General features: G+C 40.1%; 1 protein-coding gene across 1 annotated transcript in view; it reads right to left on the minus strand.

Moving 5' to 3' along the window:
• The window catches only part of LOC126171622 (protein TFG-like), a 51,478-nt gene that overhangs the window by 17,123 nt on the left and 18,842 nt on the right, over positions 1 to 15,513 (minus strand). The window contains exons 4-5 of the mRNA XM_049920814.1: positions 14,557 to 14,700; positions 13,066 to 13,362 (exon numbers count right to left, since the gene is read on the minus strand). Coding sequence (XP_049776771.1) covers positions 13,066 to 13,362; positions 14,557 to 14,700 — 441 coding nt within the window. The remainder of the gene's footprint in view (positions 1 to 13,065; positions 13,363 to 14,556; positions 14,701 to 15,513) is intronic.

A 15,513-nucleotide genomic window follows, 5' to 3' on the forward strand; every position in this document is an offset into this window, starting at 1 on the left:
CTACATCATAAGAGGATTAGTCCAAAAGCTAGTACGTTTTCTTTCATTTTGTGTGCCTATCGACAACTCTACACTTCTGCTTTTTGGTGAATGGTCTCCTTTAATCCATAAGTATTCGTAGTCTAACAAAACTTTCCTACAACATTTATACCTTCAAAAATTAGTGGTTCATAATTTCATACCACCTTACATGGCTTTCTCACTGCACCCCTGAATTATTTCTCAAGAACAAATTTCTGCACAAGATACTCCATGAAAGTGATTGGTGTAGGATTTAAGAGTCTACTCGGTATTTTCTACCATTTGCTGTTAGGTGATAAATGGGCTTGTCATGATCATACAATATTAGTAGTGATGAGATAGTCATTAACAGGCAAAGCAAACTGAGTACATGGGCTACAGGGGCAGCACCTTCATATTTATAGTAGACACACAGAGAGGGGAGGCAGTAACAGAATACACTCCAGTATCCCTACGAGCAGAGCACTGCCCACAGGCTACACTTCCGTACACCAATGCCTTGTGTAGTATAACAATTAAGCTGATCGGCATTTCTGTTTGACAATATCCATTGGGCACTTTGCCAGCATTTATTCACAGCACAATATACACAAATCCATATTTCGCTTCAGTAAGACACTGACCACTTTAATTCTAATACATTATTTCAGAAAAATCTAACACAGTTCAACAGTTTTGAAACTGCGAAGCCTTGTTCATAGGTGACAATTCACTTGTTCTGGCATCTTTTAAAAACAAGTGGAATGTACAAAACAATTTTCTCACAAGAGGATGGGGATAGGAGAATGAACCAAATGGCTCACTATTGCCATTCACACTGGAGGGTCTTGATACAGCTGATGTAATCCCCAGAAAATGAACACGATACATTCTTGCACAGTCCACCAAAAACAGGCATAATGCGAGCAGTGGAGAAACAGCTAAGTGGGTATGGTATTATGGAGCGGAAAGATTGCTATTCACTACATAGAGGTGGTGTTGAGTCACAGAAATACACAATGAAAAAATACTGCTAAAATATCTACTTGTAAGTTTCTGGATACAGTCCTTCTGAAGTTGACCACCCACCCACACACATTCACACAAGCACAACTCTCATACACATGGCCAATGTCTCCAGGCACTGGAACCCTACTTTCTGATTATTATTATTATTAATTATTATTATTATCATTCTTTCTTTTCTCAGACGTTATGTCTGGTCAAAAATAAAAGTGACGCGGACCTTGATCAAGCGTGACTTCCTTTTAAATGTACGGTATATGTTACATTGTATTTAGGAACTTTCGGGTTATTGAACACGTATCAATAATTACGGATTTCTGTAGTTGTATATATACGTTTGGATGTAGCTGTATTGCATTGATGTACTGGTGGATATTGTGTGGTATGACTCCTGTTGTTGATAGTATAATGTCAACTTTATCATGATGCCACATGTCCTTGACTTCCTCAGCCAGTTGGATGTATTTTTCAATTTTTTCTCCTGTTTTCTTTTGTATATTTGTTGTATTGGGTATGGATATTTCGATTAGTTGTGTTAATTTCTTCTTTTTATTGGTGAGTATGATGTCAGGTTTGTTATGTGGTGTTGTTTTATCTGTTATAATGGTTCTGTTCCAGTATAATTTGTATTCATCATTCTCCAGTACATTTTGTGGTGCATACTTGTATGTGGGAACGTGTTGTTTTATTAGTTTATGTTTTATGGCAACTTGTTGATGTATTATTTTGCTACATTGTCATGTCTTCTGGGGTATTCTGTATTTGCTAGTATTGTACACCTGCTTGTGATGTGATCTACTGTTTCTATTTGTTGTTTGCAAAGTCTGCATTTATCTGTTGTGGTATTGGTATCTTTAATAATATGCTTGCTGTAATATCTGGTGTTTATTGTTTGATCCTGTATTGCAATCATGAATCCTTCCGTCTCACTGTATATATTGCCTTTTCTTAGCCATGTGTTGGATGCGTCTTGATCGATGTGTGGCTGTGTTAGATGATACGAGTGCTTGCCATGTAGTGTTTTCTTTTTCCAATTTACTTTCTTCGTATCTGTTGATGTTATGTGGTCTAAAGGGTTGTAGAGGTGGTTATGAAATTGTAGTGGTGTAGCTGATGTATTTATATGAGTGATTGCTTTGTGTATTTTGCTAGTTTCTGCTCGTTCTAGAAAGAATTTTCTTAAATTGTCTACCTGTCCATAATGTAGGTTTTTTATATCGATGAATCCCCTTCCTCCTTCCTTTCTGCTTAATGTGAATCTTTCTGTTGCTGAATGTATGTGATGTATTCTATATTTGTGGCATTGTGATTGTGTAAGTGTATTGAGTGCTTCTAGGTCTGTGTTACTCCATTTCACTACTCCAAATGAGTAGGTCAATATTGGTATAGCATAAGTATTTATAGCTTTTGTCTTGTTTCTTGCTGTCAATTCTGTTTTCAGTATTTTTGTTAGTCTTTGTCTAAATTTTTCTTTTGGTTCTTCTTTAATATTTGTATTATCTATTCCTATTTTTTGTCTGTATCCTAGATATTTATAGGCATCGCTAATATTATTATTATTATTATTATTATTATCATCTTTTTGACTTTTTTTTCTCAGACTTAAGTCTGGTTATTATTATTATTATTATTATTATTATTATTATTATTATTATTATTATTATTATTACTATTATTATTGATTTGTGGGGTGCTCCATTACATGGTCATCAGCACCCATACAAAGGCCCAAATTTTTACACAGTCCAAATTTTTTCACAGTCCAATCTAGTCACTGTCATGAATGATGATGAAATGATGAGGACAACACACATGCCCAGTCCCGGGGCAGAGAAAAATCCCCAACCTGGCCGGGAATCGAATCCGGGACCTACTTTCTGATTCTTCCTGGGCTTTCCATTGTCGAAGTGTGTATGGTATTAGACTGACATATATGAGGAGCTGGATTTAATGCTAGTTGTCTGAACTTTTTTTTATTTTTGTCAGTGAGAAATGCAATGGTATGGCTGAAAATAAAGGGTACAACTGACGCTGGTTTAGGGCAACAAAATTATACAAATAAGAAACCAATATTGCAGAAATTTAAAATTAATAAACAATTTTACGTCCTTGAAATTTACTGAAAATTCGATACCTCTGTGGCAAGATGTGACATTTATGGTGCAAGAACAATTGAAGTTACCAATGTTTCTATAATGACTATTACTATAAAAATTGTAAATCATAACACCATAAATAAATCTATGCATTTCTGTTACATCTTAAACAAGAAATCAATTATATTTTATCTCTTAGTCCCACAGTACAGTACCATGTAACAAACATAATGACGAGGGTTATCAGAACTGAAAGTAGCACAAGAATGAATCAACAGGGCTACGAAACATCTCATGACAGAGCCCTGGATAAAAAGTCATAGGTCTAGTTGTTGCATCAAATTTGGATAAAATCCCAAGCTTTCAATTGCCTCCATCATCATCGCCAGTGTAAGAGTCAGACTGTCCTGAACCTGGCAAGACTGCCACTTTTATGCGCAGAGGACTGTATATGACGGGCTGAATTACATCATGAAAACAACACAACAATTGCATGAACTGAGGTGGTGTCCTCTGCATCCATAGATTATGTTTGCACCCACTATTCAGCACTGCTTACTGTGTAATCACTCGCCTCTGAGGGTACACAATGAGAAATCTTACTCTGTGCTCTTTCTTTATCAACTGCATGCTTCTATGCATTGCTAAATGCATAGCAAGAGTCTCTATTAAAGCTGTTTTCACTTAGTCTGATTTCAACTGCTTTCTTTATGCCATGGGCCCAATAGTTTGTTGCATGAACAAGAATTCTCGTGTATCCAAATGAAATCTTGTTTATATTTAACAGCCACCACCGATTATTCTTAATTTCTATATTTAAGGTTACACTGATGCTAAACACAACAATTGGCAACAATCCATATAGACTGGACCGTGAAACTGTTGCCACACTCCCAAGGAACACCATAAAGTGCTGTCACACTCACGTCAAGACTATAACATGACAACAAAAACAATCAATTTTTGACAACATTATTTAATTGAATAGATAAAAAAAATCTACTCACCAAGTTGCGGCACCACACACACATAAAATAGTCTTTCCTTCTCATCCCATACAGTAAGTTTCCGCTGACCCGCGGTTCTGGATGACTTTCCCAAAATCTCCCCCTTTATCTTAGACCTCTCCAGTCCTTTTGCTTCACCCCTCTTCCTTCCCCTTCAATCCTTCTACACGAAGAAGGAGCCACTGGCTCCAAAAGCTTGCCAATTACAACCATCTTTTATGTGGGTGTTTTGCTCCCGCTTGGTGAGTAGATTTTTTATCTATCCAATTAAATAATTTTGTCAAGACTACATGTCACAACATTTCTTTGATTTTCACGGGTGGCTAGAAAAGTGATCTGTTTTGTTTCACAATAATTTCCACTACACAAAAAATAAATGGTCCTCATGGTGTACCGAAATAATTTTAAAATTCAGGGAAGAAATGAGCAGTCAACAGATTACACATTCTCAACAACCAGTTGACTAACAGGTATTTTATATTTAGATTGTTTTCAAATGTGTTCCACTGGTACCTTTGTACAAGGAGAGACCACATTGATGCTGAACATGAAAAATTATTATGGCACACCCTTAATATCACTTATTTTCTGTATGGTGGCAATTATTATACCAGACATAGCTTATTTTTTTTCACAGAGGATACTGAAGAACTATTGTTGAACAGCACTCTCTTCCATATATCCTGCTTCTTCAGATAAACTGAATATACATTTTTAATCTGGCCTAATGGCAGAGAAGTGCTGCAGCAGTTCACTGACCATATGAATGCTATGCATCCTAACATAAGGTTTACAGCTGAAGTGGAGGATGGCCAGGAAGTTGCTTTTCTTAGCTGTGGTGGTCAAATGGAAATCATATGGATGACTCTGCCATCCAGTGTACAGAAAACGGACACATGGAGAGCTGCATCTCAGTGGGTGCAGCATTCACATCTCATCCAGAAGTGAGCTGTGTTGAACACCCACAGGCAGGACTATTTTAGAAAAGGAATACCTTGGCTGTGAGGTTAACCGTCAGATAACAGTGTTCAGAAAGAATGGGTATTGATTAATTGAGAGGGGTTATGGGACCAAACGGCGACGACATCAGTCCCACAATTCCGAAGCTAGTCACAGAAGAAAGAGGGCTTGCTAAAAGTGGACGGATCCAGTCAGGGGAGTCAAATAATAAAATAATGAAGATTAAAACACACACAGTAAAAGGCATAAAAATTGAGACCAAATCTAAAAACTGGAAAAAAGGGCAGTCTTTTCATGGGGAAGTGGTCATTGGGTCCCAGACTGAGAAGACTGAAAAAGAGGTCCCACACACAACCACCCTGCCCCCACTCCAAGAGTAAAGTAAAACCTGATATCTGGAAATAAAAACCACTTAAACAGAGGAAACAAGAGTATCAGTTCAACCATCCACAAATCATCTGGTAATATTAAATTTAAGGAATCGGGAAGACTATACTTACCATGAAGGGCCAAAAGAGGGGGACATTCCACCAATATGTGGGATACTGTCAGTCTGGGTCCACAACCATGTTGTGGGGTAGGATCGTTATATAGGAGGAAATAATGGAAAAGCCTGGTATGACCAATGTGTAGATGGCATAAAACAGTGGTCTCCTTCTGAGAGGAGTGGAAGGAGGAGTGCCAAACTGCAGTAGACTCCTTGATTGTGCACAGTTTATTACAATGAGCAGTAGTGCACAAGATGTCACTCCATCTTTGGGCAAAGAGAGATCTGACGTAAATCCACATACCTGCAGTTGGAATCGTGAAACAAAATGGGGGGGGGGGGGGGGGGTAAGTATCTGCTTCTCTAGCCACACAGTCAGCCAGTTCATTCCTTGTGATGCCCACATGTCTTGGGACCCAGAGAAAGACAACTGAGCAGGTGGCATGGCCAAGGGCAGAGAGAAGGTTATGGATAGCAGAGACCAAAGAGTGACAAGAGTAGCATTGGTTGATAGCCTGCAGGCTGCTCATTGAGTCTGGTTAAATTAAAACACTGTGGAGGCAGGCCTGAGAAACAAAAAGGATGCCTCTGTGAATGGCTAGAAGCTCTGCTGTGAACACACTACATGATTCCAGCAATAAATGGTGTTCTAAGCCAGTGGGAGATGTGGAAGCATATCCCACCTTATCGACTGTCTTAGAACTAACAGTGTAAAAGATGGTGGCACCCTGGAACTCTGCAAGGATGGCACATACAAGATGCTGGAAAACTGTAGGGGTGACAGATCTTAGGACCCTGGAAAGGATTGCTCCTAAGCTATGGTCTAGGCACCATACCAGAGGGGGGTGCAGGGGCGTGGAGGGGGGTGGGGCCGGGCGGGGCGGGGCGGAGAATGGGAGGAAAGACATGAGGTGCATACCAGTGAGTGGAGATGGAGATTCTGACAGAGAGAAGTGAGACATATGCCAACCAGCAATCCCACCCATGGGCGGGTGTCAGGAGGGAGATATCCCTCGTTGGCAAAGAGCATATGGTTCATGGGATGGCCAGGGAATTGGCAAATGACGATTGCGTAAGAAACCAGGACTTGGCTCCGTTGTATTTGTAGAGGGGGAATCCCCACTTCTGTGAGGAGACTATCAACAGGACTAGTGTGAAAGGCACCAATAGCAAGATGCACCTCACAATTGTGAACAGGGTCAAGCAGTTTCAAAGTGGAAGGAGCTGCTAAGTAATAAACCTGACTACCATAATCTAGTCTGGACAAGACCGGAGCACGGTAAAGGTGGAGAGGAGTGGTATGGTCTGCACCCCAAGATGTGTGTGCCAGGAGGTGGAGAGCATTAAGCTGCCGCATGCATGTAGTCTTTAGGTACGCAAATATGGGGCAGCATGTCAGCTTTTTATCAAAAATAAGGTCCAAGAAACGACAGTGTGCTACAACATCGAGGAGCTCGCTGCCTAAGTCAAGTTTTGGATCGGGGTGTACTGTGGGTCGACGACAAAAATGCATAACCTGTGTTTTGGAGGGAGAAAACTGGAAGCCATGGGAGGCGGCCCACACAGAGGCCCGTTGGATGGCACCTTGGAGCTGGCACTCAGCAGATGTTACTGAGTGGGAGCTGCACCAAATGCAAAAATCGTTGACTTACAACTCCGGGGTAATCAGAGGCCCAACAGAGGTCGCAAGCCCATTAATGGCAATGAGGAATAGTGTGACACTTAGCACAGAACTCTGTGGGATACCATTCTCCTGAATCCGAAAGGCACTGAACCCAGAAGAGCCGATGAGATAAAAATTCATGGATAAAAATTGGAAGGGGACCACGGAAGACCCTGTCATGGAGGGTAATTAAAATGTGATGGCACCAAGCCATGTCGTATGCCTTACACAGGTCAAAGAAGACCACAACAAGGCAATGAGTAAAAGCCTGTCGGATGGCTGTTTCCAATCTGAGTAGATGGTCCTTCACAGAAGCAGCACTGATATGGGGACAAAACGCCTGAGATCCGTGTACCTAACATAATCTGAAGCTAACCATCCTCTTGAGCAGTTTACAAACTACATTCAGCAGGCTAATTGGGCAGTAGCTATTGAGAGATATTGGGTTCTTCCCAGGCTTAAGGACAGGAATAACTATACTGTCTCGCCACTGTGACAGAAAAGCACCTGTGAGACCAATGCGGTTGAAGAACCTGAGATGTTGCCTCTGGGGAATGTCCAAGTGTTGGATCATCTAGTTGTGAATGGAATCGGGGCATGGGGCCGTGTCTCGTAAAGAAGTAAGAACCTGCAAGAATTCCCTTTCAGTGAAGGGTTCATTATAGACCTCAGCATGGTGCGGGACGCAACAGAGGGGGCTCTGTTCAACCCTGCATTTCTGCTGGAGAAAGGTGGCAGGATAGGAAGAGGACGCAGATGCGTCACAAAGTGTGTCGCGAGGGGTTCTGCGAGGACCAGTGCACAGAGCACCTTGGAGGTTAGGACCCTGGACAGTTGACTGTCGCTGGCGGCCCAGAAGGCTATGGAGCTTGGACGTTCTTGGTCCATCACCGTAGGGGGACAGCAGTGCCAGCAGCGTGAAGAATAGTGGCAGAGTCGCTCTTGCTGACTGCATCAATGGAATTTGAGAGGGAGGTGTCAAAGTGCACAGCAGATGTATATAAAGGCCAACTGGCACTGCGAAATGCCCAACATGGGGGCCTGCCCACCTGGCGGCAGCAAGCGAATGATAGAATCACCGGAAAGTGGTCACTGTCACAAAGGTCATCATAGGATGACCAATGTAGGGAAGCCACGAGGGCAGGGGAGGATCGTGAGACCGATAACAGTAAAGGTGCCATGAGCGGCACTGAAGTGTGTAGGGGAATCATCATTTAGGGGAAACAAATCGAGGTCCATAATAAGTTGGTCAATTAGGAGACCCCCTACCCTCTGAAATGGACTCCCCACAGTGGGTGGTGGGCATTGAAGTCCCCAAGGAGGAGAAATGGGGGTGGGAGTTGCTGGATGAAGGTAGACAGTTCAATGTATGGAAGTGGCCTACTTGGAGGGAGGTAGAAATTGCAAATGTTGATTACAGGAGTAGTTTGCACTTGAATCACTATTGCTTCCAGGTTGGTATGTTGGGGGATCCCAGTCCCTAATGACGTTGTAGCAAACCAAAGTGCAGACCCCACCGGATGCTTCCCCATAACTGTCATGGTTCCGACAATGTCTGATGACCATGAAATATGGGAGAGTGGTCATCATGGAAAGGCATTTCTTAAAGAACAAGACAGAATAGGAGGAGACAAGACGTTGTATTTCCGGTAGGAGATGATAGTATATGTTGCAATTCCAGTGAATGATAATGTGGCACGAGTGCAGGTTAGACATAAAGAAGAGAGAGGTGGTCATGTCACTCAATCAGTAGTCATCACCGACAAGGATGGGATGTCATCCATAAATAAGATGTCAGACTCAGTTTGTGAGGAGGGAGAAGGCAACTCCGAAGGAACCAGGAGGGCATTGTCTTCGGAATTATGTTTCTTCTCTTCCAGAGGTGGGAGGAGGGCAGGGCACAGAGTAAGGACAGGTGTCTGCAAGATCTGGAACCGACAGGTAGCAGGTGACCATGAGGCACACGGATGGTGCATCTCATGGCCAAGTGGTTTTAGGAATGGGTAGAAAAGTATATCAATTCAGAAACAAAATGTTTTATTATGATGTGTAAATAATTAATGGGTAGAAAAGTATATCAATTCAGTAACAAAATGTTTTATTATGATATTTCACAATGACACACTGATCCACTTGACTGTATACATTTCCCAGATAAAAGCATGTGGCTCCCAAAGTACGGAGAGATGGAACAATTTCAGAGACGAAGCATTTTCTGAAGACCAACTGCTTTTTTTCCCTTACACCATTTGATACCTTCCACAAAGCACAGGTAATCCATTTGCTGGTGCCATATCTAAAAGGATTATTGATCCAGCATGAAGATAGGAAATTACTGTACTTCACAAATGCCCTTGAAAAATCTTAAATGGCTTTCATCAACACAAGCAATTACATTTACTGACAATGTCAGCTTTTAAAGCATCTATATGCATGACACCACCATGTAGATGTGAAGACTATGGTGCTCACTACACAATAAATGTACTACAGTATAACCCCACTTTTATGTTCCCGGAATTAACACTTTTCCGCTGTTTATGACATTTTTTTTATCGGTCCCGAAAAATTTCCTATGCCCACAATGTAAATTTGCACCCGGTTTTGTGTCCAACATATTTATCATTTTCCAGCAATTTACACATTAAGAAAAATCATTTGTGCAGAAAGAATGATGCTGGCATGATGTTGACCATCAGGCACTATTTACAAATATTACGTGGTTAAGTTTCTTGACACCAGGGCACTGTACTCAGTGGATTTGAATTGGTAAACACGTAAAAGTTGGAACAATTCATTCCACATCTCCCGCCGCTACCAAGCTCTACTTGGTGTGGGAGTAACTAAGTTCGTTCGAATGAAGATATCATGACCAATCACAACCATTTCCAAACTGTCTCTATTGCACATATGCAGTTTCGTGATTGTTGTGATTATCGTAACATCTTTGTCGAACCATATTTAGTGTGTTTCGGCGTATGGCCACTTGGAGTGCTAGTTGACACCGTCATTCACTTTGCGTTGCTCAAATGTTTTTAGTATAAACACAGCGCCAGTTACGTATTTTATGCATCTGAGCAAAATGTGTTTCAAGAGTTTATTTTCACTGTCAAGTGCAATATTTAAATATGTATTTTTTGTCTTGCTGTGTTATTAGCAATCATTTGTTCTCTAAAATCAAGGAAAAAGAAAATGGAAAAAGGGCATAAATATTCAGTGGGCACAGCCCAAAAAAGACCGTACTAACTACGTCCACTGTCACTCCATGTCCTAACTTTTTGATTCCTTTAGTAAGCACTTATCACAAAACAAACCAGCTGACTATGCACAAAAAGAATTATTCGCCTTATAAAGAATCCTAATTGTATTCTATCAAGCTGTTTCCTTATTCTATTTTCATCTACAGGTTTTGACCAACAGCTTCTTCTCACCTGATTTCCCTTCTTGTTTATTTTCATATCCCTTTTGCTTTACTTTTGGGGGTGGTAACATAAAACTGAAATCATTTTTACACATCTATATTACTAAAAGTCTAATCCAGAAAATGGATACTCAGTTCCAGTTGTCAGCGCCTACCCAAAGGCTTCCAAGAGAAACAAATATTTGATTTTCTATATTCCATACACTTATTGACCAAATTTAAAAATTTACAATGCTGTCCTTACCTACTCATTAACAGCTGTTACCTTACATTAAATGTTTAACACAGTATCTCAAGTATATTTGAAAGGGCACTTCTGGCTTGAGGCAATGTAACTCACTGCATGCAAATTACCAAGACTGTATTCATCCCGTATTTGAGAATGAGAACACTTAGTGACATGCAACAAACTTTAAACATACCTTCAGACCTTTTCTTGTTTGTGTGCTTCATGTCAAATACCTGACACATTAACTCATTTGTAAAGCAATCAGATGTTTTAAGTAGTTTTATACATGCAAGTTCGATTCTTTAAAGAACGGGATATGGAGTTTATCGGTTTATATGAATCTGTAAGATACTTGAGACATGCAAAATACCCTCAGGCTTTAACAAGAGTGTATAATGATTCCAGTTACAAAGAGACAGCAGGTGCTAACAGGTGTGAATATTACTGAACTATCAGTTAAATAAGTCATGCTTCCAATATGTTGACACAAATTGTTTAAAGAAGAAAAGAAAAACTGATAGAAGCTAACCTTGGTGAAGATCAGTTTGGGTTCTGGAGGAATGTAGGTACATGCAAGGCAACACTGACCCTATAATTTGTCTATGAAGATGGGGTAAAGAAAGGCAAACCTATGTTTATAGCATTTGCATACTTGAAGAAAGTTTCTGACAATGTTGACTATGTTAACTCTCTTTGAAATTATGTAGGTTACAGGGTAAAATACAGGTAGCATAGAGTTATTTACAACTTGTTCAAAAACCAGAAGGTTGAGGGACATGAAAGGGAAGCAATGGCTCAGAAGGGAGTCGTACAGGGTTGTAGTCTATCCTTGATGTTATTCTATCTATACATTGAGTAAGCAGTAATGGAAACCAAAGAAAAATTCGGAGAAGGAATTAAAGTTCATTGAGAAGAATCAAAAACTTTGAAGTTTGCTGAAGACATTTCAATTCTATTTGGAGACAGCAAAGGACTTGGGCAAGCATCTGAGTGGAATGTATAGTGTCATCATAAGATGAAAATTAACAAGGTAAAACAAGGGTAATGTAGACAAATTAAATCAAGTAATGCTGATGGAATCAGATTAGGAAATGAGACAGTAAGGAGCAATCGTAGAAAGGATGCTGACTGAACATAATTTTTTTTTTCTTAGTTCAGAAACTGAACTCTGTTCAGTACTCTGCTCTATTGTATAAAACTACCCTTGAATCCACTAAGGGAGAGATCCACTGTTTTTAACTCAAAACACACTTGGCGACACCACTAAAATCAGCTACTGACATCATTATTGCACTTCAATTGCAGATAATAATAAAGTGTCTACCATAAATACAAAGCAGGAATTATGTGTGGTGGTTTGGATTTACATCTATATGAAACAGATTTCCCAGTTCAGCTTGAACTGAGGTCATTTGCTGTGTTAAATGAAGGTCAACTGCTTCACACAACCAGCCCTAAAAGTAGAATATGAGTTTTGCTATTTAGGCAATAAAATAACGACGATGGCCAAATCAGAGGAAATATAAAATGCAAACTGGCTACAGCAAAGAAAGGAAGAACTTGTTAACACTGAACATTAATTTAAGTGACAGGAAGTCTTGCCTGAAACTGGGATGTAGTCTCGTATGGGTGTGAAATGTGGACAGTAAACAGTTCAGACAAGAAGGGAACAGAAGATTTTGAAGTGTAGCAGTGTAGAAAAATTTTTAAGTTCAGGTAGGTAGATCGCATTACTAACAAAGAGGTACCGAATGAAATTGGGGAGAAAGAGAGATTTATGGCATAACCTGACAATAAGAAGGAATTGGTTGATGGTCACATTCTGAGACATCAATGAATTGAGAGAGAGAGAGAGAGAGAGAGAGAGAGAGAGAGAGAGAGAGAGAGAGAGAGAGATAGAGATAGAGATACAGAGAATAAATTGAATTATCTACAGACATTTGATCCAGTTTTTTCACTGGTACATTTGCTCGTGTAAAAATTATGAAGCAACTTCATAAGAGAATCAGGTTTCGGAAAATTCTTTCAGAATACAATGGTTTTTGTAATTTCACACTGGGGTCAGCAATTCACACAAACAAATTATTTCAGATATAATCATTCACTGCACAATATGCTTCTGCAGAGTGTGTAGGCGATGAATTGTACATCACGAGAAAAAATTAGCTTTACATACTCTGAGGTTGGAAAGGTTGCTGAGGCTGTCCACCTTGCTGGGGCTGCTGCTGCTGTTGCTGCTGCAGTGGGGGTTGTTGCTGCTGCTGTTGCTGCTGAGGCTGTTGTTGCTGATGGTCAGGTGGGAGAGATTGGTACATTTGTTGCGGCTGACCAGAATTTATTGGCTGAAAGCCAGTCTGAGGTGGTGGTTGTGGGGTAGACTGTTGGTTATCAGGAAATGCTGAGGAGACTCGCCGTGACCCAGCGCTGCCCAAACTATCTGGCGTGCTGCCACGTCCACCATCTGGCAATGAACCTGATGGCAAAGAAGAACAAACATTTTACTCACTGACTTTGAGAATTAAGTAATATGGGTGAAAACTGTGACAGCTCATAAAATTACTTCTGAGGGTACATATACATATGAGAGAGAGTGAGTAAGAGTGAGAGAGAGAGAAAAGGAGCAAGGTTTAAGTGCAATTTTGTGTCGACATCAGGGAAACCTATGAATCTCAAAAGCCACTGCTGTAAGAAATATTACAAATAACCTAACTGTGTATACGCAGCTAACAAACTGCTTAGGTACCCATTTCTCAACGACAAAGCAATGATGTTGGTAGATTTTATTTCATATCAAATCTAGATTTATCAACGAAAATAGCCAATTTCTGAAAATATAATTGGACAGAGAAAATCTAGTCACCAAGTGGTGGCAGGAGGAAATGCACATGAAGGTTAAGTAATTGTGCAAGCTTTCAGAGCTAGTGGCTTCTTCTTCTGGTGGAAAGGTTGAAGAGGAAGAGAGGGATAACGGAAAACGACTGGTGAGGTTTTTGTCAGCCTGTTCGGTAAGTCTCCCATGACCAGAGGTTATGGGCCACTTTTTCTGAACATTTCCAATTTCTTTCAACCCTTCTGCCAGAAGGGGCAGCCACTGGCTCCGAAAGCTTTATGTGTGTTTCCTTCTGCCGCTGCTTGGTGTGTACATTTCTTTTATCCATCCAATCATATCAAATCTAGATTTTGTATTATCTTTCTGAAAATTGCTATCAAGTGACCACTTTCTGCATTTACTGAATAACAATTTTGTAACAAAGGGGTATCTAGTATGTTGAAGTTTTACAGGTAATTTTACTGACATCTACCATAATAATTTACTGGCATCACTGCAGGGTCCATTCTCAGCGGCAGCCTTCTCTTCATGGCACTTGAAATCAGTGTTATGACAACAGAGAGAGAGAAGCAATCGCCTATTAAAATACGACAACTGATCCAGCTGTACTGTTTTTTATTCTTGCAGTTAAGGCTTGAAGACCAGTGTGTTACACTGAACCGAGTTTTATGAGAATAATGTAGCTCTATGAAGTGGAATAAATTTATTTAATAATTAACTAATAAATATCAAGGTATAAGTTGAAATTCTTCCCCTCCTATACATGCAGGCACCCAAAATACTGAATAATGACGCGGGTGTACTAACATTACTATATATTGAGAATGAAGTAGTTACCATCTACTGGAGGGTGTGGCTGTTGCGAAACCTCATCCTTGACAACCTGGCCACTCTCAGCAGCTTTCTGATGTGCCTGTTGCAGAGGGTCAAACTCTCGCGAACTGATATTCGGGTTGGGATTGTTCATCTCATGCTGACCAGCTGAAAAAGACGTATGAGCATCACTGTAATAATGAGAAGACTGCACTGTTATTTTTAGCAGTTCAGCAATAAGAAAATAATTTTTGAAATACAGCAGCAGAAAAACTGTACTCGTCACAGATTTTTGGCCTGTATCATTGTTTGCAAGGATAACAACTGAAGCAGGAGGATGAAAAGGAAGACAATTCAGGCTAGTTTGCGTAACAGTTCAAATCAGTAGTACAAAATTAAATTACAGAAACACTGTTTACAGTGCTGGTAAAGAGTCATTTGTACTACAAACTGTTGCAGCTGATCCTACCTCTGCTGCTTATGCAATGGTAACTAACAACAAAACTTAATTAAGCCTGGAAAAAGATTAATTTTAACTTTCTTTAGTATCTTGAGATGTATACACTTGTTCATTTCTATATTTTAATTTAGCTGGATTTAATAGGTACCCATATCCCTATTTCCAATGGATATTCTTATTTTATTTGACATTTCTGTCCAAAACTTGCAAGACTACAACTTCATTCTATGTCTGACGTGATACTGAGTTTGAACAACAACAAAAAACTATGCAGTGGGTTTATCAACATCCATACCAACAAAACATTGCTTGAATCACTCCAATGTGCCTTCCATCAGTGTTTCCACCACATGATTACTCAAAGCAAAAATGATGTGACACACAGCTGCACTGTCAGACCAATCATTACCTGTCATTCCAGTCACACTGCTGATACTCTCAGATGTTCTGCGCATCAAGGTTGACCTGGGGATAGAAGACCTAACCCCAGACAAAAACAACAATTCCTATGAAAACAAAAA

Source organism: Schistocerca cancellata, chromosome 1 (assembly GCF_023864275.1).
Source record: "Schistocerca cancellata isolate TAMUIC-IGC-003103 chromosome 1, iqSchCanc2.1, whole genome shotgun sequence".
Taxonomy (NCBI): domain Eukaryota; kingdom Metazoa; phylum Arthropoda; class Insecta; order Orthoptera; family Acrididae; genus Schistocerca; species Schistocerca cancellata.